We start from the raw sequence: 25,292 nt of genomic DNA, 5'->3' as shown, positions 1-25,292 counted from the left end.
AGAAAATTAGGGACTTGGAAAAACGACTCCCATACGTTTCCGGGACCGGGTTTGGGAGTTGTTTTCCCAATTACATTTTTTTTTGGGAGTTGTCCGCACAATTTTATTATTATTTTTTTGGCAATAGAAAAGGGAGTTGGCTGCCTAATTGGCCTTCTGCAGAACACAATTTTGGGAGTTGTCTGCGTGCACCGGTAGATACCCCCATATGAAATTGTTACACAGCATGTAACCCCGTATAAAATTGTTACGCAGCATGTAAACCCCGTATAACATTGTTATGTGGCATGTAAACCCCGTATAGCATTGTTGCGTGGCATTTAACCCCTGTATAACATTGTTACACCCCATGTAAAATTTACAACAAGTAACCCATGTAACAAGCTTGTGCAAGATGTAACATGTTCCCACATCACACAATCCCCATGAAACATGTTTCTGCAACACACAACCCCCATGTAGGATGTTCCCACAACATGTAACCCCCAAGTACCCCGCATGAATGTCCCGCACCATGTAACCCCCATGCAAGAAGTTTGCAAATATGGTGACACATGTATAACATGTAACATGTATGCACCACCCGTGACATGCACAAACACCATTTAACCTGTAAGCAACAAGAACGCACGCCACAAAGCCCATTTACACACGCAACATTCAACATGTAACAAGTAGCCCAGCATGTAAGATGTAAACATCATGTAATATTTCACCCCCAATGTACCAATTTGTTAGGGTTATGTAACCAGGGGGTGCGCAGACCGCCATTGGAGCAGAAGGCTGGACGGAAAGTGCTGTAAAAAATGTGAACGTCAGCGGAAACATGTAGAAATTGTGCCTTTTGAAAGTAGGGATCCAGGCGGTTCTTTTTGAGCCAATAAAATGGACATAAAGCTTAGGGGAACCGGGTCTAAATGAGGTTTGAAGTTGGTAATGCATGATGACTAACGTGCAGCCCTCAGATGTAATGTTCTGATTACATAATATATCCATAATTTTCATAGCACGTATTATATACAGAACTAGAGAACAAGGAGGCTGCGCTGCTGCAGTGCCTTGACACCACTGGGTGCCCTGAGTTGAGAAGCCCCTGCTTAAGGATCAATTGGGCTACATCTAACTTGAAGTAGTATATTGGCATTCTTAATCAGACAAGCTCTCTCTTGTGCTTAAGCTGCAATTAAATCATTTTTATCACTATTTGACTTAAGACATTTCACCATGCCCCAGTTCTTCTAGAATCATGTTTCCCTCTGATATTTGACTTAATTTGCAATCAAAATCCATGAAATGATTAGTTTTAATTTATCACACCTAGCCATAACTTGGTTGTAAAACCCATGGGCTACTTAAAAGTTAAAAAATTTGAGAAACACTTTGACAGTAAATGAGCTTATGCAGAAAAGAGCTTTGAAAAACACTTGCAACCAAACACTCAACATTAACCAGAGCGAATCTATGATTCTAAAGTCCACTTGCATTGATAGACTCGATTGATAAAGGCTTCTTTCCTCAGAGAGTGCTTGAGATAAGTAATTATTGTCCCAGCACTCACAGCCATCACACCATGCTTGCACTGTCTCTTGCAGCTTAAAGGAGAAGATTCTCATTTGTAAACTATTTGCGTTGCCTGTTACCTAGGTACTCAGTATTTGGATTTGATTACAGGTCTTTTTTTTACAGACTCCCAACGTTGAAACTAAGCCTGCTCCACAATCACGCACTGTGGCTTGATGCCGTCCCAAACACACCAAGTAGCAACATTTAACCACTTTTACCAGATTGTGATCATGCTCATCTTATTCATTGCTGAAAGTTTACAGTTCAGGAGGGCAATGCCATTGAGCCAACCTCAGTTGTTGATCTCGGAACCCAATGGCTTAAAGCAAGATGTCCAACAAGTTAGCTGTGTAATTAAACATGTATTATCTCATCTTACTAGTTTGACAAGGCGCTGAGTTGAATGAGGTAAAAAAACACATTTGGGTTTCAAACTTGATTTTGATTATTCAACAAGACGTGATCATGCTACTTGAACAGTGGCATGACCACGTAGCAGCACTAACAAGGCAATCTGAGAAGCCTAGAAGAAGGTTGACTTAAGTATGTTATAGCTTGCCTTCAACATACATTGATTATCATGTTTTTGTCCCGATTGCATGGTACTGAACATCAAAAAAAAACTATCAATCCTGGCTTGTTTGTTTATCCACACAAAAAAAAAGGAGGAAGGTATATTTAGCGTAGTCTGGCAATTAAGACACTGCATAGCATTGTCCACTTGTACGCCACCACCACCACCACCAACGCCGGCGCCTCCGGGGGCAGCAGCGGCACCGTTGCTGTTGCTGTTGTTGTTAAGGCCGCCGGGGTTCGCTGAGTCAGTGGGGGCCGAGTAGGGCATCTGTTTGGAGCGGTTGCGGGCCTCGGCGATCGAGCTAGGCAGGCAGGACGGGCCGCCGCTGAATGAAGTCTTGGAATGGATATCCTCGCGCTCCTTTTTCTCCCCCAACGTCGCACCAGCAGCAGCAGCAGAGGTAGCAGGGGCGGCGGCGGCGGCGACACGGGTCGACGAGGCCTTGCTGGAGCTGCTCGTGCTGCTGGGACTCGACACCGCCACGCTCGTCGAGGGCTTAGTCTCCAAGACGTCCGGCTGGACGGCGGCGGGGGCAACACCTTCCTGGAGCCACTGGTCGCGGGCAGAGTGGGCCATGGGGGTGCCATCGAAGTGGTCGAGCTGGATGAAGATGTCGGGGGGCGTGATGCGGTCGACGAGCGAGGGAAACTCCGATGCGAAGAAGGTGTGCTGCTGCTGCAGGGGCGAGCTCGTTGGAGGAGCTCGAAGTCGAGGTGAGACGAGAGGCCTGGAACCCGTACTTGAACTTGCCTTCCTGGTTCGGATCGCTCGGAGACAACGTCGAGCTGAATAGATCGAACTTGTCTGGCTGGCTCGCGGTCGACCCCTGGGCCTGCTGCTGGAGAAGGAGAAATGCAGATTGTCAGACCGTCTTGCTCCTGTGCACAAACGGGAGAGAGACAGCGGACCTTTTCATAGCCAGAAGGATCGAGGCCCATGCGGTACTGGCCCTCGCGAGGGTCGGTGGCGGTATTCGGCCGAACGACGGACTCGAGGGTGGAGCAACTCAGGGTATCGAGGCCAACAGGGGAGCGATCAGCAGAGTCGGGGGCCTGTTTATCATCGCGCTGCTGGGCCAGAGCCGGGTGTCTAGAAGAGGCAGGTCAGAAGGTGTCGGTGGTCCTCTTGAGGAGGTGCTAGACTAGCTGATGGAGGGACCACAGCTGTTTTCAAAAGTTTCTTGTTAATGTGCATCTTTTGTGATATATATCTAGCTTTCTCATACCTTGTGAAGCTGATTTTTGAGTGACAAATAAAAATCAAGTCAAACTCCTCTTTTTTACAGTGCAATGCCTTATTCCACTTTATGGCAAATGAATTATTAATTCAGTTTGGCCAGAAACAAATAAGAAAAGGCACAAGAGATTTTATTTAGGTTTTTTACTACATATTTATAACATATCATGGGGTTTAATTCTGACGGTCAAGAAGGATTTGCCAAAAACAGCAACTTTTAAAAAAAGGTATAAACTACTTAAATATAATGCAAAATTTAAGATTTTGAAGAGACCATTATGACGGCATGATGCAGGCCAACATCCTTGCTGAAAAAAAAATCAAGGTTTTCTGAGTTTGCGAGGTGGAGTGCGGAAAAAGGGTGCTCTATAACACCAAAATGATTTTCTGCTGTGGCTGACATTGCGCGCAAGTCCCTCTACCAATGGTAGTGGGGTTGCACATGCCGCCCGCGCCTCTCTACCAAACTGGGTACGAGGGACTTTTCGTAAAAATGGCCCGTTACTCCCAGCGTAACGGGCCTAACGGGGATAGTTACGTTACTCAAGAACGTCGGATAACGTAGAGTAACGCAACTACCCTTTGTTGGCCTCGCTTATGAAGATAATTGGGATTCACACGAAAGGCTCAACCGAAGAGGGGCGGGCCCAATAACCTGGTTTCCGGAGGAGCCTGCAGCATGGGATTCTCCGAGGGAGGTTCACTAGGTCGTCGGGTGCGGTGCTAGGGACATGTCCATCTTCACACCCCAAAATTGGATGGGACACCGCAAGAATTGGATTGGTTGGCGTTGTGCAGCAACCGAACGTTGTTCTGGATTCATAATTGCTGAACACGCTGATGACGTATCGTTTGGCAGCGGAACAACGAGCGCCCTCTATTATTCGTTGAACTTTTGATTTCGTTATATAAAGACCCATTTCTGCAAACATCAGCGAAGACATCTATCACGTTGCTTTATAACCCCCTATTAATTTTTCATCCAAATAATCAACACTCGAATATAATTAATTTATCATGCTTCCATCAAATTTTATACAGCTTGCATGTATTCTATCAAGCATTGGCGGAGCAATTTCTCGACCACAGTATAGCCTTTATGCTGACTCGGAAGAGCCTCAAGAGGTGAGAAGAGAAAAATCAAATCTACTTGGCTTGTTGATGACCAAAAACACTGACTTATTTCGATGATTGTATCCAGAACCTCCACTCTTTAGCAGCCCCAGCAGTTTCAAATGCTGAGCTAGCGCCTCCTCCTCCTTCCAACCCGTTAGTCCCAGGAAAAGAAGCTAAACCCGTGGTGGCCACCCCAGTACCCAAGCCTGAACCACCACCAGGTGCAGAAAAGAAAGATGGCTCCCCAGAAAAAGATGCGAAAATCGATGGTGCACCAGGAAAACCTACTGATCCACCGCAGCCTCTAGGGCCCACAGCCCCGGGCCCAGGGACCCCAGGAAAGAATGGCGGTCCAGCCGGTGAACCAATAGGCAAGGACGCCAGTCCACTCGAAGAGACTGCACCTAAACCTAAAGGAAAGAATGCTTCATCACCCCTGCCACTAATAGAAGCAAAACCACCACCGCTGAGTGAGGATCCAGCTCGCAAAAAACCGGAACCTAAAAAGCCAATCGTACCTCAGCCTCCAAGTGGCGACAAAAAGAGTGGGAACAAGGATGATTGGGTTCGTTGAAATCTTTTTTCATATAAACCCGAATCCTCCGAAGATCGCGTGAAGATTAATGGATTGCTAATTTTTCCAAACATTTATTTTCACATATCAATAGTCATCAGCTTCCAGATTATCAAACTCCGTAGTAGCCACGAGCCTTTTCGGGATTATGGCTAGTGTAGCTGCTATTGCTGCTTAATTTTTTTTTTCTTTCATCGTTGTACAACTGTTTGGTTTTTTGGTTCAAGTGGCTGTAGTGCTCAAATAAAATTTACAAAGCACTGGCACAGTCGAGCATGGTCCAATTTTTCTACTGCTAAGAAATTTTGAGAAAAAGAGATGATCGAAGAGCCGGCCAGGTAAACTGGTTGGAATGGCTGCATTTATTTTGTTTATCAGCAAAATAGTGTGGATGCTTGAAATCTTTAATTTCATGTTTAATGATTTCAAGATCGATAGTAGGCTTTTACAAGAGTTTGAAGCTGCGTCATTTTGATGCATGAGGAGAACCCAAGTAACAAAACGTCAAAAAATGAATCTAATCAATGAACTTCCAGGTGATTGGCTTCATGCCCTCTTGAACGGTCACGCCTAGCTTTTTGAACGCTCCTTCACTCAAATCGAGGGAATTTTGGTTTAAGCAAGTCGGGCAGGCATCTGCGACTGTCGCAATGATTGTTTTGTCCCCACTCGTAATTCTCACTTTCTTGCCGCAATGTTTGGATATCTTGTTGAGTGCGCCATACCGCCGATAATCCAAGGCCACAATTACATCTGTGTCTTCGTGTACCTTTCCACATGCTCCTATAAGATAAGTTGGATGAAGCCAGTGAATTAGCTCTCATGTTTAAAAGTATCTCGAGTTCACGGGAATAATAACTAACCTGCTATTTGATTTTGAGTGAAGTAAGTTGCCCAGCCTCCACTAAATTCCATATTATCATCGTCGTTGTCATCGTTTGAGTCTCCCAGAATACCCAAGCCCATTCCGTGGCCAAGCAAGTCTTTGATTGGCGCATCCAGTCCCCGATGCCCGCGCCCACGTTCCACCAAGGTGTTATTGTTTTTCCTGTTAGCTTCTGAGGTTGAAATTTTGGTCGCGAAGCCAGTGCCTTCTACTGGAAGCCCCGAGAGGATTGTTGATGGGTCAACTGGAAGGGAGCTCATATCACCCAACGGATTAGATATTACTCGATTGACCAGGTTTGCTGCGTCCACAGGGAGAGAGCTCAAGGAACCTCCGGGGACGATGCTGCCGACGGATTGAGTTCCTGGGAAGTTCGAGAGGACCGGGCTGACCAAACCAGAGTCCAAAGGCGTTCCGGGACCTTGAGTGTAGCCGTTTGACTGGCCCACTGGCAAGTTAGATAGGATGGGGCTTACCAGGGTGGAGGGGTCTACCGGGAGAGAGCTCAAGGGAGAACCGGAGCTTGCGTCAACGATTGGCAAGTTGGAGATGACTCGATTGGTCAAGTTAGCAGGGTCAACTGGGGAAGAGCTCAAGGTGGATCCGGGAATGATGTTGCCAACTGATTGGCCGCCGGGCAAATTGGAGATAACCGGGTTAACCAAGGTGGATGAGTCGGAAGGAAGGGAGCTCAAGGGAGATCCGGAATTCCCGTTACCAAGAACCGGCAAGGCAGATAGGATGGGGCTAGCAAGAGTTGAGGGGTCAACCGGAAGAGAGCCTAAGGGGGATTGGCTGACTGGCAAGTTGGAGAAGACTCGGTTGACTAAGTTGGTAGGGTCTGATACTGGGAGAGCACTTTCGACGCCCTCTACGGGAAGACTTGAAAGGATGGGACTGATAATGTTGGTTGGCTCTGAGGGAATAGGCACTGGAAGGCCGCTGTTAGAACCACCGGGGTTGCCGCCAACGATTGGCAAAGGAAGGTTGGATAGATTCGGGCTGAGCCCGGCCAGATTAGGGAGGGTGGAATGGATCAAGTTGCTGGCTTGCCTCAAGCCGCCCACAGGTAAGCTGGAGAGTAGGGCTGATGGGTCTGCGGAGGGGATGGTCGAGTGGATTGTGTTGGGCACTTGGGAGATGGGGAGGGCAGTTTGGGGGATGACTGGGGTGATTAGGTGCGACGGGGCTGAGAGTGGACTTGAGGTTGTGGAAGACATAATGTCGCCCGGGACATGGACTGGAAGCTGATGGGTGGCATCCTCACTGAGTTGTTCAATGGCTCTGAGGAGCGCGTCAGCGGGCTGGGGAGCCTCAGCTGGAACTTGGTGAATGGCGCTGTGGGCAACAGGCTTGGTCAAGAGGGTGAGCTTATCGAGTGGCGAACCATGATTAGTGTCGGAAGAAGTGGGCAGGCTGTAGCCATCCTGGTCAGAGGATTGGTCTCCGGGGATGGAACCGGGCCGAGCGTCCGATGCGCCGTGGACACTGGAGTGGACACGGCCGACGCCATCGTCAGGGTCTGACTTTTTATCCTCTTGAGTATTATCTTCCCCCTTGGTCGAGTTCATGTCACCAAGCTCAGCTGGGGGGCTCTTCGCAATGACAGGGGTGAAGATGTTCGCCTGGGCGCCATGAGGTACCACGACACCGGCTTCAGAGACATTTGCTAAAGGCACGGAAACGCAAGAAGAGAATCAGCAAGGGCTTAAGAACCGACAGAACCTAGGGATCTATGTAACTCACCATTCAAGGCGATTAGTCCAGCAACAACGTAAGCGATACGCATTTTGTATGTATGGTTGGTATTTTTGACGGAAAGTGATTAACAGATTAAGGGTTGGGGGAAGTTAGAAGCTCTGTGATGGAGCAGCTGTGGGATGGTGTCCTGGTCCGACTATTTATAGAAAACACCGATGGCCTGGATTCCCTCTCTACTCGTAACCCGGTCTTGCTTCTGGCCTCCATCCTGCCTGTGATTCATTCCAACATGGACTGCTTGTCGACTTGACCGGGGATGGCTTGCGAGGGCCGACGCCTGCAAGGCCATTGAGAACAAGGATCTCAAACGGGCCCGGTCTGATAAGCCTGGACTCAAAGCCGAGTAGGCTGGATTGAATACCAAGCTTCATCCCATGACTTGCTTGCAGGTGGCTTGCAGTGCGCACACGGACTATCAGCGAGCTAAAGCAGCCTCTCTGGAGTTACCGTAACACAAGTCCGCCACTTCAGAGGGCTCTCGTGAATTCTGAAGGAGGGACTTGGGCAGTTGCAGTCCGCCGCCAAAAGTGCCGTTCGGTGGTTAATTTGACGGAGCGCGCCAAGCGAGCGTTGACGGCCAAAAAGCAGACCTCCGATCAGCCGTCCCTCTTCTGAGGGGCGGGCAGGCAGTTGCGAATGATACAAATAGTATGGATGAATATCCCCTTTATAAAGGCTCCAGAGTCCAGAGTCACTTGACTAGTACATGAAGTCAAGAAAGGAAAACTTGATACAGCTTGAGGAACTAGTGACGCGCATCGTGTCGAATAAACCTGTGCTTCATGTTCGTGCCACTCACTTCTCCCTTTCGAGATGGGAACGAATACAATTGCTACGACTACATAACCGAGCTGACCGGCACTCGATGTTTGCCTGTCCTGCTGGCAACCCTAGATTTTATTACTGTTTGTAATCGGTCGTTGCGAGTACAGAGCCTCGAGAAGCTCCAGGTAACCCATTCGAGCTATCGTTCCACCTCCTCCCTACTCCTGCGTACTTGTCCTTCAAGTCCTAGCCTCCAGGGGAGCCTCACCTGCCTTCCGATTGTTAACCAACTCTCAACTTGCACCTGTATCCACAAGACCTTCGTTGACTTGACTCTTGATTTTACATATTGACATACATAATACATAGACAAATAAACTCACATTTCCCCTTACAATTTCGTCTTTCTTTCTTTCTATTTTTGCATCAACCTTTTTTCGTATCTAAGGTGGATCCAGTCGGCTGTTTATCCTCATCACTTGTCCTTAGTGCCCGCCCTCCATTTGTTTGTGGTTGTACAAACCTCTCGCCCTTCACCAGCACGACCACCTTAGCCTCGCACATTGCCTCCGTCTTGCCCCAGCCCTCAGTAGCCTCAAGAAATACGCTAGGTCTCTGCCCGGAACCGACTCGTTGTTCAACCTGTCTGCCTTGACTTTCCTTGACTTTCCTGGCGACTGCGTCACATTTTCAACCTTAGCTCGTCTGCAACCCTTCTCAGAACTAGCTGCGCCTCCTTTGTGGATACCAAGACACTTCTTTCAACTCGATTCCTCAGCCATTCCTGATTCCCCTTGTGTTTCTATACGCCAGAACTCCCAACAAGTACATATTTCGTCCAGACGCAACTATTTTCGTTCAACCTTTCCTTCCTCCCCCACTCGGCCATCTCAAATCTTTCTTTGCCTATAAATAGATCACATCACCTCTTGTGGATACCGCCTCATTCCACGCAAACCGTATATGCAGCGAACCCGGTAAAACCCCTCCGCAGAATTGATCACCGCGGGCTTCAACGATTTAGCAAGCATCCGACCTGACTCATACACCTTCCTCAAGTCCAGATGGATCCGATCACGGTCACGGATATGGATTATTGCGAGAAACTCTACCGGCAAGCTAGCAGCAAGAAGTGCGATCGATTCTCCTATGATCACGCCTCCCATCTAGTCTCGGGCGGAGAGAAATGGAGAATTCCACCCTCCTCACCACGTGGCTCTCGTCTGCCCCGGACTAAAAACCATCCAATCTTGCCCGAGAGGACGAGGGTCTCCAAGAGATCGCAAAGGACCTCCGAGACAAAGTGCAAATTCTACGTCGATCCCGATGATTTCTATCGTCCATTTGATAACCAGTTTGTAAAGCGTGATTCGGATTTTTCACTCGATGAAAAACCAACCGGCGAAGTCTCTGCCTTTGACGACGAGCCCACAGTCTCCCCAAATCCCATCAAACCGGGGGGGATGAAACCATTGGATCCGACTGATGATGTGGCCGCACCGGTTATCACTCTGAGAAGCGTCGTCGTTGGCATCACTTTATCCCTGATTTCTGTGAGCTTAATTTTGGAGACTCTCTCTCTCATCACCTTGTGGGTAAACTGATCTGCAAACCTAAAAACCATCTCCAGGCTGCCATTGCCCAACTTTTTCAGTTCAAACCTGTGAGAGTTCAGGTCAGTCTGCAACCTTGTTTCCCCGGATGTCCATAACCACTATCTCGGAGACCCTCGATATCATTAACGCAAGATCTTTCCCCGCAAAAAAAAAAAAAAATGCATTCACAGATCTCCTTGCTTACCCTACAGATTCTGTCGTTCCTTTTGGGTACTCTGCTTTCGAAAATCCTGCCGACACGCTACCACTGGCTCAATCCCGGTCCCTATTCAATCAAAGAGGATGTCTTCGCCACCATGATGGCTGCATCAGCAGCATATGCTGCCTTTGGAACCGAAATCTTTGCCCCCCAGATTTTGTTTCTCCATGCTGGACCCGGATTCTTCCTTTCGGTTGTCGCTCAGTTTGCCAACCAACTTTTGGCTATCTGTAAAGTCTCTTTTTCTGTTTCCTGCATACTACATCTTGCTAACCAAACCTCCATCTTAGGTCTCGCGTGGCATTTTCGATCATTTCTAGTCTACCCGGCTGCATGGTTAGTCGTGTTGATCACTGGATTATCTTGAGGTTTGTTTTGTGAAAGCCACAGCTGAAGAGGGATCATTTATTTTTGAGAAACAGTCTATATCCGTAAGTGACTATCCTTGTGCGCGATAAGGAATCTTAAAAGAAGAAATACCCAATTTTGTTAATTCTCGAACCTCGTACTTAGGGCTGTCATCCCTCCGGTTATCTTGTTCCAGTCGCTCCATGGTGGGGACAGTCTCGCCACCCGTCGTATCAATCTGTTTAAGCTTGTTGCCCCGGTGATTGGTCTGTGGGAAATTTTGCCTCAGTTCCTGGCTCCCGCCGTTAGCGCCATCAACGTTTTCTGCTTGGCTCTGCCAGCCTCAAAAGAGGTCACTGCACTCTTTGGAGGCGCTTCTCCTAACACGTTGGTTGCTAGATTTTTATACCCACCGCCGTCGAGCTGAGATCTAAGATGCTGATTATCTTTCTACTCAAACAACCACCAATTCAGTGGATTCGGGCTATTTTCTTGTGCGTTTTTTCTTTGCGCTACAAATCATAACAGTACTGCCAATCTTGAGCACCCACGAAGTGAATCATGTTCTTTATACGTCTTTCATCCGACTGTTATGTAGTAAGCCTTGATTGGACCAACATTTCCGCTGGAGTAAACGGTGCAGTTGAGTATCCTGTGAAAGCTCAACTCCAGATTCACATTCTATTCAGCGATTAATCTTGATCTCTGTAACAAAAATCACAATCATTTTATGCAGTCACCAATGTATGTACCGTGGATCGCCCAAGTAAATTCGTGGATTGGGCTCGGTTTTGGTGAGCGACTTCTGTCAGAATACAGTAATATTGGGTATTCAAGAGCTAATTCCCTACCTTATCAGCGATCTTGATGTATCTTACAATATACAAAATTGGCCCATATGCCTCAGGGGCCAAAAACAATTTCCCCCTGCTTTCGTAAGGCTTATGACTTCGAATATATTTCACGACGATTTGCCATCTGAAACCTGTTTTTTCTCGATCAGCACAAGCTTGCTCACTGAATCCGGGAAAGAATATAATCACACTGCAGTATTCCTGCCTAATGGCTCCCTTAGCCAGCAAGGCCTTGCTCAGGAGGGACTCCCAGCCTTCACTCTCTCCTTCGTGACCTCACAAGGTATTTCAAACGGTAATGAGCCCACTGTCCGCCAAATACAAAGCTAAATTCTCCTCCCGATCCTCCTGTTATGATTGCTTTCACAGCGTTTGCTGCACTGTTGATGACGAGCGCAGTGTGAGATCCATGACTTGCATCAAATGAAAAGAAAAGTTCAAAATATACTGATGTTCGAGAACCTTCAGTACCCAGGCTATCATTCAGAATTGGACTCTGATCACTGGAATTCTTTTTCCCAATCGTAATGGGGGAGCGTCGAAATCCGAGGATCCCCACCTCCAAGAGATGGAAAAAGTGAGTCCATTATTTTGGCACACATATTCCTACCGCCGATGATCGACTGACACTTCGATCTGCTAGTATTCGCAAGTCCCCCAATGGTTTCTCGGATGCATTTCTGTGGCATCTGTGGCGCTTGGCTATCTTTGCGCGACGCTCGGTGAGTAGAATCACCAACTTGCCTAGTGCTCACCGACTTTCTGGATTCTAATGATCATTTTATTGGCGCAGCTGGAAGTCAGATGGGGTTTTTCGCGATGCTGGCATCCGTTCTTGTAAGACCCGAAATTAAAAATCAGAGCGAAGCCCATTCTTAGAAAAACCACTCATCTATCTTCTTGGCGTTTTACAGTTGGCGTCCATCATTGTCGCTTCCATTGGTTTTTTGAATGCGACCACGGGCTTCAATCCAGTTGAGCACACTTCTCTCCCCTACGCAGTATGCACATTCCATGTGTGTCATCAGCTAATTGACTTGTTGTGATGTGTTCAGGTTGTCGCCCCAGCTTGTCAAATGATCGGCTCTGTCTTTGGTGGATCTGTCATCCGCTCCCTCTGGTCAATTAATCCCCTGTCTTAATGAGTCTTTATAAACAATTTTCTAACTTCGGCAATCCGTTCATTAGGTTTAGCATCTTCAGCGCCACATGTGCCACGATCTCCTTACTGATAGCCAAAGAGTTGAGCTTCTTTGTTTTTTTGTCATTCCGTCAGAGCTTCGGACCTTCAGACTCATGATTTACCATGTGTGTTGATTGCGTCGATAAAAACAATTAGTGTTAAAATGATGATCGTAAGTGACAAGCATTTAATCCAGGTCTAGTTATCCATGAAAAATTCATCTTCGTAAATTCAATCGCTTATTGCTTTTACCTCACAGTATACCAAAGTTCCCCCTCGCAAAGGATTTTTCGCTCAAATATGCGGAACGTAAGTGTTATAACCAGTCGTTCCCTTAATGCGCATAAATACAGGCTGATTTGAGTTCGCTATTCTTTAAACTTGATAAGCATCATTGGTGTGTTCGTGAACCAGTTCGTGATGCAAATCATTGTTTCTGCAAACGCAGAAGCTTTGATCGAACCTACAGCCAGTGGACAAGTTGCGTTTCGATCCAGCTACAATTGTTTTCGATCAAGATTATTCCTCCAAAGATGTTGTTTGATTAGTGACTCGAGATGCTGAGCTGCGATCTTCTACTCATTTTCCAAACACCAGTTCTCGGGAGTTTCCACACAGGCGTGAGTCATTTGATTTTGAGGTTTGTCCAAGCATTTAGACATGATCCTGAAATTTTTCTTATCAACGCAGTTTATTCAATGAAGTTAGTACTTGGAGTCTGTTTTCCCATGAACTATACGGACCAGGGGTTAGTGTGATTCCATCTTCACAAAGGTACAAAAGAGGGTTTGAGATTATTGGGGACTGATAACCACGATTTGAGTGAAGAAACGATATTTCTTCATTCCTGCCAGCTTGGTGAGATCCTGAACGTCCCACTCATGATTCTTTCTGGAAAGGGAAAACTCATCTGTGACTTTTTTTTTTTAAACCTTTGAAGTTCGTTGGTTTTCTCGCGCCTCTCCCGTTCCTGTTCATTGAGAACACCTGGCCGAATTCGATTTTTGGGAAGTTTAACGTACCAGTCAGTCATCTACTTCTTTGATGATTTGTTTGGATAATTACTCAGGCTTTTCTTTTCAAAAACAGTTGGTCGCCGGGACAATACAAGTTGCGATCAATGGTACCACCTCCGGCAGAGTCACTGCAATAGTCGTTGGATTCATCAGCCAATATTACGTCCGAATCTATCGCCCCCAAATCTTCACCGATTACAATGTACGTCTTCTTTATGTTTCTTATGTGCAGACAGAAACACACACACTAGAAGATGATCTTATAAGTTTCTTTCTTGACAGCACGTCCTGAGTGCCGCATTGGATGGTGGAGTAAGTGTTCCTACCAATCGTGTATCACTAGTTGATCAATCATGAAGTACTCAGGTTGACGGAAGTCTTTTGCTTCTGAATTATTTTGGTCTTGTAGACTCAAATCGCCGTCCTCTTATTATCCTTCGCGACCGGAAAAATCAAATGTGAGCTCCATTTCCACAATCATCATCTATCCCGTAGTTTATCGCTATGATCAAGTTCGAAAGCACTGATCCTTTAAACCCTCATTCTTAAAGTGCCTCATTACCTTTTGAACCCGGCAGCCCCTTTTCTGAGGTTGGTCTTTTGCATTATCCAATCCTGTTGATCATCACTCAATACTAGATATCCGCGGCTCATCTAACGATTTGATGGCCCAATTTCTTTTTTTTTCTCAGAGATTATTGTACTCGGTTTTAGGCAAGGGAAAGAGGTGCCGGAGAGGAAAAGGCCACAACTGGTGGATTTATCGTGCCCGCCAGGTTGCATGTGGACAACTGGCCCCTTCTTCAGATCTTTTCATGCAGTTTTTGCAGTTCGACTTGCTCGTTTTATTACTCCCTTCATCTCCGATGGGCTTCATTATCGCATGATTGGATCAGCGACTTTTACTAGCTGGCTGCTACTACTCAATACACCCAAAAAGAAAGAAATATCAAATATGTACCTTTTGTAATCCGCCCGGAGCATATCAATATGTACTCGCCAGATACGCGCTGTAGATAAACACGATAAATAAATACCCCGCAACAATTATCCGCGTCTGTGATTCTCCATGAATTTGTGAATGTAAACTTTCCTACTCATACTCTATTTTTATCGTGTCCACGTAATACATAATACTATTTCGATGGTTTGGCGTACTTGGGTTCGTTTGAGAGGTGCAGTGTGAGGTTTTCGGCAGAATGATGTGTATGTATGTGTTTATGGGGTGGTGTTCTGGGTGGGGCGGGGTGCGGGTGGGATGTGGCTGGGTGGAAGCAGCCAGCCAGCAACCGTAAGATGGACCAGCCCACACTCAACGCCCTCCTCCACATCCACCACTCAGAACCAACGACGATCTCAACACCCTCAACACCAGCAACCCCCTGCCCACACCCAAAACGGAGCACGAACCACAACCGACGGGCCTCCGTAGCCATCAGTAAGCACCCACAACCAAAACAAAAAAACAAGAACAAGAACAGCACAGATATACTAACCCACATCCACAGTCATCCGAATCGCACCCGACCCCACATCCTCCCAGTCATCCCCCACCAACTCACCAAGCTCATCCCCGAAATCAGAATTCCAGCCGACCCAGCAATCATCCCTGCATCCCAACGCATCAGCCAGCCAAGATGATCTCTCCCACCAGCTCCGTCGGTTCTTCTCTCAAGCCTGGGTGCAGAGCGGCACCCCGGAGCTGTTCTTCATCGAGCGGGCCACACGGGCGAGCGATCGATGGTCGGCCCATCTGGCCTTCCCGGGCGGCCGGATGGAGCCCGAGGACGAGGACGGGCTGTTCTGTGCGATGAGAGAGACCTGGGAGGAGGTGGGCATCGACCTGGCCGAGAAGGAGTTCATCCCGCTCGGCAGACTCGACGACCGCGAGATCACCACCAGTCTCGGCAAGCGCCTCCTCATGGTCCTCAGCCCATACGTCTTCCTCTCCACCCATCCCGCCGGCGGGCCCCTCCCGACGCTCGAGCCCGCAGAGGTCACCGCGGCCTACTGGGTCCCCCTCCACTCCCTCGCCGGGCCCCAGACCAGGTGGGGCGAGATGACCATCGACCTCTCCTCCAGACTCGCCCCCTCCAGAGGCAAACTCATCAGGTTCTTCCTCCGCTCCCTCGTCGGATCCATGCGCTTCCGTTCTATCCTCCTCCCCCACAACCCGATCGCCGAAGTCGATCGGCCCCCAGCCAAATCAGAAGACCCACCTCCCGATCTCAACCTTTGGGGTCTCACCTTGGGAATGACCCTGTAAGAACACACACACACGAAATTTGCCAATCTTCACCTTTCCCCAGATCACTCACCTCATATCTTCTTCTTTTTTTTTCGGGGGTGGCGCTGCTCTAGTGACCTGCTCTCCTTCTTCAGAACCCCAAATCACTCTCTGCCCGATCACCCTAACCTGTTCAGATCCCCCTCACTCGAACATCTCAACGTCCCACCACACGAAATCACACTGGTTGCGCCTAGCATCACCAGCATCTTCCCCCGATTTACTCGTGCGTCTCATCCCATTTTCTGAGCTTTGCCCCAAGATTCATCAGACCACTGACAATCTTTCTTCCCCCATCGGCTTCCGAAGATCCGGATATCAACGCATTGATTTGGTTATTGGGAAGAAGATACCGGAACTTGATCAAACAATGCCAGCAGCAACAAACGCGGACGATCCGGGGGAGACCGCGCGCGGGGTTAGGTGAGGAGGGCGAGGAGCAAGAGGGAGAGAAGGAGGAGGAGGAGGAGAAGGGAAAGCAGGGGTGGACGGGCAGCAGCAGCCAGAAGATGACGATCAATTACATGAACAATCAGATCTCGTGGACCAGTCTGGCCATGAAGGAGTTCTACCGCTCCGTCCGGAAGGCCCTCATCCTCTCCGTCCTCTTCCGCATCCTCACCGTCTCCGCAACCCTCGCCACTCTCTCCTTCCTCTGGGGCCCAAACGCACTCGCCTCTTCCCGGCTCATCATCAACGCTCTCCGCTCTCGTCTGAACACCTTCCGGCGCCTTCAACTCTTTCATCGCTTTCTCAAGCCGTCTTCTTCTTCGTGACCCTGATCCCCCTCTCAACACTTTTTTTTTAACTTTGTTATGTACGATCATCATCTTCGTCGTCACCCCTCCAAAAGAAAATCAATGCTATCGTCGTCACCCGCCCCCACCACCGTTGCAAAAAAATGCAGATGCCAGATATGTACACATGCTTATAATATGTACCACGTTTGTTTATCTATTATCTACAGTAGTTTACTCATCACCATAACTTATTAATGTAGATCAGTGTCTTTTTCTTCTTCTGTTGTTGTTTGCTCTCATCATTCGCTCCTGTTTGTTTCAATCTGCCCAAAAAACAATAACCTACTCAAATGGCCGCCTGCACATGTGTCCGCGCCTGAGCTGAACACGCGCGGGGGTGCGCGGCCCGTGAACTTAATTGGTCCCAGAAACGAAAACTAGAAGGAAAAGCTTCCAGTGACGAGTGTAATGAGGTTGATTATGAAAAAGTGCCCACCAAAAGTTGAAATGCTCTCAGCCTAAGGGGTTGGCAAGTCCCTCCTTCGGAGCTCCCTCGAGGAGGGAATTAGCCAAGTTACGGTTTAGCCCGGACCAATGCGATTGCCAGTCGGGTTAAGTTGCCAGAAATCGGCAAGGTCCCGACGAATGCGAATGGAGAGACCCTGCCGGGGCCCTCTTCAGGTATTGTTGCTCTCGGCCAGCAGTCCAAAAAAAAGGGCTTCCTATGGACAACCACTAGAAATGCGAACGATTCCCACTCTCGAGATTCCTATGACCAGTCGCGGTCGCAGATAGAGCTTCTTTTCCGATCGCACATCAGAATTCCAAGGATGGCTGGAAGATCGCCTCGGTGCGGCATGGCTCGCCCTTCCCAGGAATTTGAGTGGCCCTCCAGCCCGCGCACGATTATAAACATGTATCACAATGCATCTTGCCAATAACATCGATCTGCTTGCACGATTTCGTCGCCCAGTTGGATACATTGGTTGACCTCGCCTGATTGATTCTGGCTTGACCCACCCTGCCGCACCGGTGGAGTGTCGCCTTCTTTTGCCTGAGTGCCGGTAGAAGCAAAACCTTGGAATGTGCCACCACCGCACCGGCGACCGGCTATAATTGTCAAGGGAGCACATCACCTCGCATCCAAATATTATTCATGTACATATGTATGTATGATGTATCTCCTCAAATTCAACTGTCCAAATGGAAGGAAGTACAGATCCATACGTGATCTCGCCATTGATGAATGACCTGGAAACATACAGCCTGCTGGACGCTCTACATGCTCGATCACCGATTTCCTGACAGGCCGCCAATGGCGCACACCTGGTTTGCCCTGAGCTCTTCCCTGTATAAATACATAAATGTGTATACAGTACATGGCTGGTGGATTGTTTTTTTGGCGTTATCCAAGCTCCCCAAAGTTGGCCCGAGTCAAAAACACCTGTCTACCGTAGCCCGCTGTACACACTCAGAAGATATACAAACAGGAGGCTGGTCAATCCTACACTGTCTGCTCCACTGTGCACGACGACCAGAAGTTTATCCATGTTTGTCACTAGGTAATAGCTTTGGCTTCTCTCAGAACACATGCCTCGGCCTCACTCAAGTCACTCTACCGAATAATTGTTCCCCGAAGCCTTACCCGCAATAACATCTTGAGGATCAATACAATACCCATATTCCGGCTCCACATTCACTCCTTCGCCGGGCTCCACAATCTCCAGTGATTCCGGCAGGCTGATGCTTTTGATCAATCACCAATTCGTCCCTGGCCAACTCCAACTCACACATCACCATAACAGCTTGATTGACCTTCTCTACAAATAATCTTTATAACCTTGAGTATACATTCTCTGTGAGGCGAGCCCACTTGATACCCCTCCCTCCCGTGTCTCCTTTCTCGAGCCCGGCGGATCCGGTTTTCCTAGACTGAAGCCCTCGCCGCAATCAATTCATCAATACCAAGTACTTTCTCATTTCCGGACATGGCTCCCCAAGTTGTTTCGGGACATCAAGGCGGCATAATAGTAAGCAAAAAACTTGAAGAAATCCTAGCCACAACTATTCTAAAGCAGTTGTCACTCACCAAATGCGTCTCTTTTCGCATCCTAAGACTGTGGCAATCACAGCGCAGGTGCGTGTGATCATACCAGCAGTCCATTCCCCCGAGACTGACAATGCCTACGTTCCAATGCTAGCTTTCTTTTTTGGCAACACTTCTTCTCATAGGTATCCTGCTGTATTATCGATTGCGCCTATGGAACCCCAAGTCCCGCAGTGTGATCGGCTCAGAAGAGTTTTGCCTTAAGTTTCTGCGCAGCCAATTTGCCATCCGTCAGTTTATCGCATGATTGTCTGTTCAGACCTGATCACTCCTATCCGCTTGACTGACTTGTCTCAATCTTGTTGACATTTCAGTTTTCATCGACCTCCTTGCTTCGGATCTTATTCAATCACTTGGGTTTTTGCTCAATCTTGCTCACGTTGGCAAGCCTATCATTGAAGACTCCACCATTTGCACCGTCCAAGGGGTGTTTATTCAACTCGGAGATACTAGTGGCGCCTTCGCAACGGTAGCAATAGCAGTCCATACCTTCATTGTTCTGATCAATCGCACACCACCCTCAACTGCTGCGCTTCTAATTGTGCTGGGAATAAAATGGGCTTTGGTTTTTATTTTGGCAATGATAGGCCCACTTGCCTTTGCCACGGATGCACTTGGGCCGTTTTGTGAGTACTCACTATCTTGGTTTGTGACCTTGTGCGAGGTCTGATTTTCGTCTACTGACTTCCAGATGGCCCAGCTGGTGCTTGGTGTTGGATCAGCAGCGCGTACCCTTGGCAGAGGCTATGCCTGCACTATGTTTGGGTCCGTCTATTGCTCACTTGACGGAATTTATTTTTGAGTAAGCGATTGAAATTTTGCATTCCAAAAGCTTTTTTTTGCAGGTGCTGCTTCGGCAGTAACATATGCGTTGATATTCTGGAACGTCCGCCGAAGGCTCAGAACCCAGTATGCGCAAACAAGCTATGATCGATCAGTCGAAGAAACATCCATGGAAAACGCGGCGAAGAAGATGCTCGTCTATCCGCTTTGCTACCTGTTACTCATGCTTCCATTGGGAATCGATAGAATCACCTCGATTTTCGGCCGCACGTGGTCTCTTGACGTCCAGATTGCATGCGGAGTAATATTCACTCTAGTTGGCCTTGTAGATTCAGTGGTTTTCTGTGTATGTCCTGCTTTCAATGCAGTCAATTTGAAAGTATAACATGAATAATATTATGATGCTCATTCTCTTTCTTTTCTTTTTCCCAATAGTGGACGCGCAACATTTTTGCAATCCGAGCCAGATCCACAAATCCTGTCACCGAATCGAGCCATGGGGATAATTCGAAAGGCACTTTGCCAGATGCTTCAGATCCGCAAAATCGACAGCCTTTCATCAGCCCCCAACCCGGCCTAGAACTCAAGTCACCGAATATCCTAATAGCCAAGCCAGCAGAGAAGTCGCTATCCAGCCGAATCAATGGTAATGTTATACAATTCATGCCAGCGAAGTATTCCCTGGCCACTATCGACATGAATTCATTCGATGACCCTGAGCCATCCAATCCGCCTCCTTCAGATACATCGGTATCCAACCGGAAGTTCTGAAACTGTTAATTGAACAAATGAAATAGCTTCCTTCTCCATACAAGTACTAAATCACCGGAAGTACATTTTTATAGTCTTCATGCCGCGACTTTTGCTTTCATTAAAAAACCTCCTACGATGGTCTTGATAGGAGAAGATAGGGGGTTAATTTATGAGGATAATTAAAAAGGAATGTCGTCTTCTGTATCTAATCTTGTCAAAATGTTCCCAACCGCTTTGATAAATGTATTTTTATGTTCCAACTTCTTTCGTTATTTATCTTGGTATATCAAAAATTTCTGTTAGATTTGCTTTCTCAGAGATGTGTGACTAGAGTTCGGAGAATCTCTGCTCTAACCCACAATGCCAGCAATTTATCATTCAGTCACCTGGTTCTTCTCCACCACAAATTTAAAACATGAACCAGAAAAGACAACCTCAGTGTGGTCAGGTCTGTGGAGAGGAAGATTATATCTGAGGATTCGGGTTCTGGGGTTTCTTGATCCTAGTTGGTACATAGATTGCAGGATGTGGAAGCAGGCTGGATCTTCAGACTCTCAAACCTTGAGAGTGTGGCCTGTGACATGTATGTTGTGGTCACCAGTGTGGAAGTCTCAGGATGGCAAATGTATCAATAGGCAGACTTCAAGATGCGGAAGGTGGAGCGGGATATTCAAGGTTCCTCCCCTCAAGATAGTGTTGAAATAAAAGAATGGTCATGGTAAAGAAATTTCTGCGTCTGCCTTCCTCAAGAATTTTTATCCGGGCTTGAGTGATTATCAGTGACTACCTCTCTGCACTGCTATGTTTGGCTAATCTTCAGCGCTCCACAATGAACCTGATCTTTAACGTAAAGTAAGGAAACTCCGCACACCACAAGCATAAAGTCCGCAATAGCAATTAAGCGAATAAGGGTCACGTAAAACTCTCCTAATACTCTAGTACAACTGTTGTAGAAATAAAGGTAGGTCATGGTAAAGAAATTTTTGCTTCCACCTTCTTCAAGAATTTTTATCTGGGCTTGAGTAATTAACAATTTCTTGGCTCCACTAAGCTTCAGTGCTCCACAATGAGCCTGATCTTCAGCATAATAGTCGCAATTAATGAAGCCCCACACTCCGCAAGCACAAATTCCCCAATAGCAAGTAAGCAAATATAAGGGTCACATAAAACTCTCCTAATGCTCTAGTACTTCCGCAAGTGTAAGTACAATGATGATAGAAATGTCACTTTGCACCCCCCCCCCCTCAAATTTCCAGGATTTTGGACACCACCTGTGGTGGTAAATCCGGGTTGGGGACTTGAATTGACTGCACGGATTTGCAGAGGGTGTAGACTGCAGCGCTGGTGCAGAGTGGCACAGCGCGGAGGGTGTCTTCAAGGTGGAGCGCGGGGTAAATGTACACAGCGCAATGGCTGAGGCGGAGCTGGACTTGACTTAAGAAGGCCGGCACGGACTGGCTAGTAGTGGCAGTGTGGAACTAATTTGAGGGAAGAATAGAGCTTGAGAGGGATTTGGTTCTTGAAGGTCTGCCTCTCAGGGTAAAAAGAAAAAGAATATAAGAGTATGGACTATTAAGGAAAGGTGTGGCTATGTAGATTCTTTAGGTATGGCTTAAAAGGTATTTACTTGTCTACTAATCTAATCTAATAGTTGTATACTGAATATCTAGCTTGTCCAATCTGATTTATTGGCATAAGCAAGGCTAATGAACAGTGACCAGTTATCTGAATTTCTGGGGCAGGATCTGATGGGGAACAAAAGATAGGGCCAAAGAGGGCAGACTATATACCCAATATTATGGGGCTGAGTTGTGGTTGGAAGAAAAGATGAAACAGTGAAAATTCTCAAGCAAGGGGCTGAGGCTGGAAATCCTATGGGGTTGTAAAGTTCTGAAAAGAGGCTGGAGTGTGGAGAGGCAATGAAACATCAGAAGAAAGAGATTACACATCACATGAGAGGCTGAAAAGGGAAGGGCTGAAACTAAAAGGAACAAGGGGTAACCAAGATGGGATCTCCATGGTTATTATATGTGTGGCTAATTCCAAGATGGGATTGTTATGCTGGATTGGGAAGGGAAAAAAAGATGATGAACATCCACCGTCTTTCCTAATAGTCTGGCTCTGTCTTATCGGTGACTTTCTCACACTTTTGCCTAGCTTGGTGCTTTGAGAAATATTGAGTTGGTGTAGATGGGTATCCAGAAGGTGGGAAAAAGGGTAAAAAGGGAATGGGGGACTTTCCTTGGGTGTAAGTTGTCCTGGCCTTGATTCTGTAGAGACTGTAAAATGAAGAAGTGTCTGGTGAGAGTCAAACTCACAACCCCAGCTATGCTGAGACACATAATAGAGTGCTACCTTTACCAACTAGGCTACAGACAATTGTGGCTGCCAGCTGGGTGGTTGGTTGGTAGTGCTCATGGGTTGATCCAAAAGCCCTCCATACTGTGGTGATACATCATGGTAGCAGAATAACAGACAACCCAACACTGGGTTCAATACAGGATGGTGAGGCATAAAAATTTGGTGCTGCAAAAAGTCAAAATTGACCCCCCCCTCAAAGCAAGCTTTTTGGGAAGTGCTGTGGGTGGTTTCTAATCAAAAATTCAATGGGGCATATCTTTTTGAAGTTGGAGTTGTGATTACAGTATTTTTCCAGTGCAAATTTTGTTGTGGCAGCCCTGTTGAAATTACTCAGGTGAAAAGAATTGTGTGTTGTGGGATTTGAACCCACAACCTTCTACATTCATGAGAGCTGCTCTTATACCAACACTGCGGGCATCTTGCTGTTGCTGGGGCCTGCAGCAACATCATGAAGCTGCATATATTATCAGAATATGCAGCGTCAGCTGCAGCAACATATGGCCGGCTGATTTGCATTTGGACAGCCGGCCACCGCAGTACATAACAAACTCTTGATGACTGGTCCTTGTGCCGGCAATCAAGAGGATTACACACTCCTCTCACTCCTCTCGGTGACCAGCTCATGGACCGGTCATCGGGAGGAGTCCACACTCCTCTTGATGCCAGCACACACCGGCGTCAAGACAAGTACAGACACCTCTCAATGGCCGGCACAACAACCGGTCACCAAGAGGTGTATGCACTCCTCCCAATGGCTGGACCAAGGCCCGGTCATTGGGAGGAGTACATACACACATCCCTCAATGGACAGCACAGACCGGGCATTGAGGTGCATGTACTCCTCTTAACACCGGCCTGTGTTGGCATTGAGAGGAGTATGGATTCCTCCTCCCAATGACCAGTCCTTGTGCTGGTCATTGAAAGGAGTGTGGACTCCTCCTCCCAATGAACAGTTGTTATGCTGGTCATCAAGAGGAGTGTGGAAAAATCTCAATGGCCGGCACAAGGACTACTCCTGATGGCCGGTCCTTGGGCCAGCCATTGAGAGGAGTGCGTACTCCTGTCGGTGACCGGTTGTTGTGCAGGCCATTGAGAGGTTTGGTGTGTGTACATACCCCAGTGGCCAGCTGATGGACAGCCAGCCAGGTGTCACTGCAATACTTGTTGCGCGGGGTTTGAATCCCCACTGAATTGGCAGATGCCCGCAGTGTGAGCTAAACACACAGTTGGTCTTACTGGTGATTTTTGGATATTAGATCATATAGCTTGGCTACTCAAATGGGGCTTGAAGCATATATTCCAACAAGCCCAAAACATAGACTTTCACCTCATTTTGGCAATAAAATTTTTTTTGCCAATACAATCTTCAACAAAGAGCCTGGGCCTTGTTTGGCACTGATATAAATATAGGTGATATAATCACTGGTTCATTCAATAAAAAATACAAAATTCAACATAAAGCCTCCAATTTTTTTTGTAGGCAACCTACAGTGCTGGTCTCTTCAACTGTGAACCCAGAATCAACTTATCCAGCCATCTTCAGCACCATAATACCATTATATCACTTCATATTGGTCAAAAGTGATATAATGGTATTATGGTGCTGAAGATGGCTGAATCAGTTGAATCTGATTTCACAGTTGAAGAGACCAGCACTGTAGGATGCCTACAAAAAATATTTGGAGGCTTTATGTTGAATTTTGTATTTTTTATTGAATTAATCAGCGATTATTTCACCTATAATTATAGGGAGTTGAAAATCGACTCCCACAAATTAATTTATCGACTCCCAAAACGTGTTTACGTCGCGGGGACCGTCTCACGACGTCCACCCCGGGTCCGCGGGACCAAATTTTGACGCGCGCGGATTTTGGGAGTCGGAAAATTAATTCCGCTACCCAGAATGGGAGTCGGAATTTTAATATCACAACAAATGCCCAAAAATAAAGAAAAACTTATACCTCCTCACTGGGGCGCCCAAAGCCCCCCAAAATTTTACAGCAGTCAGAAAGTGCTCTTAAGAGCACATGGTGAGCTGCATGGCAGTAGAAAACCCCAGGAAATGGGTGTGCTACTGTGGCTCTAATTTTGGGGATTTCCTACTAAGGAAATCCGCCAAAGCATTAGCTATGGTGCCCCAAAGCCCCCCAAAGTTTTACAGTGGGCAGAAATACCGCTGAAAAGCACCTCGTGAGATTCCTGGCAGTATCACATCCCAGGCAATTCGCGTGCAACTGGGGGCCTAATTTGGCGGATTTCCTACTAAGGATATCCGCCAGAACCAGCTGCTGTGCTGCAAAGTGCACCAAATTTTTGATCATCAAGTTAAATAATCTGTACTAAAGCATTTAGCTGCAAGGCAGTAGCCCACCAACAGAAATAAGTTTGAGTCAGCTGGGGCTTTTGGTCATATCTACTACTAATTGCCTCCGCCATAGTTATTAGTCCCTCTGCCACAGTTGTTGGTCCCTCTGCCACAGTAATTTGTCCCTCTGCACAGTTAGTAGTCCCTCCGCCAAATTGAATAGTGCATCTGACACAGTTATTAGTCCCTCTGCCACAGTTAT

At 47.3% G+C, this 25,292-nt stretch overlaps 5 protein-coding genes across 5 annotated transcripts; 4 read left to right on the top strand and 1 right to left on the bottom strand.

The window, feature by feature from the left end:
- Positions 1–4,393: 4,393 nt before the first annotated feature.
- PtA15_5A144 (uncharacterized protein) lies at positions 4,394–5,066 on the top strand (the record flags this gene model as incomplete). The annotated part of the gene is made up of 2 exons (XM_053168876.1): positions 4,394–4,501; positions 4,578–5,066. 2 exons carry the CDS (start codon positions 4,394–4,396, stop codon positions 5,064–5,066), a joined length of 597 nt encoding a protein of 198 aa, XP_053020129.1.
- Positions 5,067–5,583: 517 nt separating this feature from the next.
- PtA15_5A143 (uncharacterized protein) lies at positions 5,584–7,741 on the bottom strand (the record flags this gene model as incomplete). The annotated part of the gene is made up of 3 exons (XM_053168875.1): positions 5,584–5,849; positions 5,930–7,621; positions 7,699–7,741. The coding sequence occupies 3 exons, from the start codon at positions 7,739–7,741 to the stop codon at positions 5,584–5,586; spliced, it is 2,001 nt and encodes a 666-aa protein (XP_053020128.1).
- Positions 7,742–9,542: 1,801 nt separating this feature from the next.
- Positions 9,543–14,408, top strand: PtA15_5A142 (uncharacterized protein; the record flags this gene model as incomplete). The annotated part of the gene is made up of 30 exons (XM_053168874.1): positions 9,543–10,031; positions 10,109–10,153; positions 10,265–10,523; positions 10,584–10,629; positions 10,716–10,724; positions 10,807–11,028; positions 11,116–11,135; positions 11,240–11,283; positions 11,378–11,435; positions 11,501–11,576; positions 11,645–11,778; positions 11,865–11,895; positions 11,964–12,072; positions 12,139–12,217; positions 12,289–12,332; positions 12,410–12,469; positions 12,551–12,615; positions 12,684–12,737; positions 12,835–12,850; positions 12,938–12,987; positions 13,068–13,158; positions 13,276–13,298; positions 13,369–13,426; positions 13,507–13,536; positions 13,619–13,702; positions 13,768–13,896; positions 13,977–14,006; positions 14,104–14,152; positions 14,246–14,285; positions 14,387–14,408. The coding sequence occupies 30 exons, from the start codon at positions 9,543–9,545 to the stop codon at positions 14,406–14,408; spliced, it is 2,466 nt and encodes an 821-aa protein (XP_053020127.1).
- A 582-nt stretch (positions 14,409–14,990) lies between these two features.
- Positions 14,991–16,542, top strand: PtA15_5A141 (uncharacterized protein; the record flags this gene model as incomplete). Its single annotated transcript, XM_053168873.1, has 5 exons — positions 14,991–15,132; positions 15,203–15,956; positions 16,056–16,207; positions 16,291–16,399; positions 16,518–16,542. 5 exons carry the CDS (start codon positions 14,991–14,993, stop codon positions 16,540–16,542), a joined length of 1,182 nt encoding a protein of 393 aa, XP_053020126.1.
- A 2,167-nt stretch (positions 16,543–18,709) lies between these two features.
- PtA15_5A140 (uncharacterized protein) lies at positions 18,710–20,382 on the top strand (the record flags this gene model as incomplete). The annotated part of the gene is made up of 7 exons (XM_053168872.1): positions 18,710–18,751; positions 18,838–18,858; positions 18,923–19,058; positions 19,143–19,454; positions 19,520–19,593; positions 19,661–19,957; positions 20,047–20,382. The coding sequence occupies 7 exons, from the start codon at positions 18,710–18,712 to the stop codon at positions 20,380–20,382; spliced, it is 1,218 nt and encodes a 405-aa protein (XP_053020125.1).
- Positions 20,383–25,292: the final 4,910 nt, after the last annotated feature.

This window comes from Puccinia triticina, chromosome 5A (genome assembly GCF_026914185.1).
Source record: "Puccinia triticina chromosome 5A, complete sequence".
Lineage (NCBI taxonomy): Eukaryota > Fungi > Basidiomycota > Pucciniomycetes > Pucciniales > Pucciniaceae > Puccinia > Puccinia triticina.
This window is presented reverse-complemented; position numbering and strand designations above follow the sequence as displayed.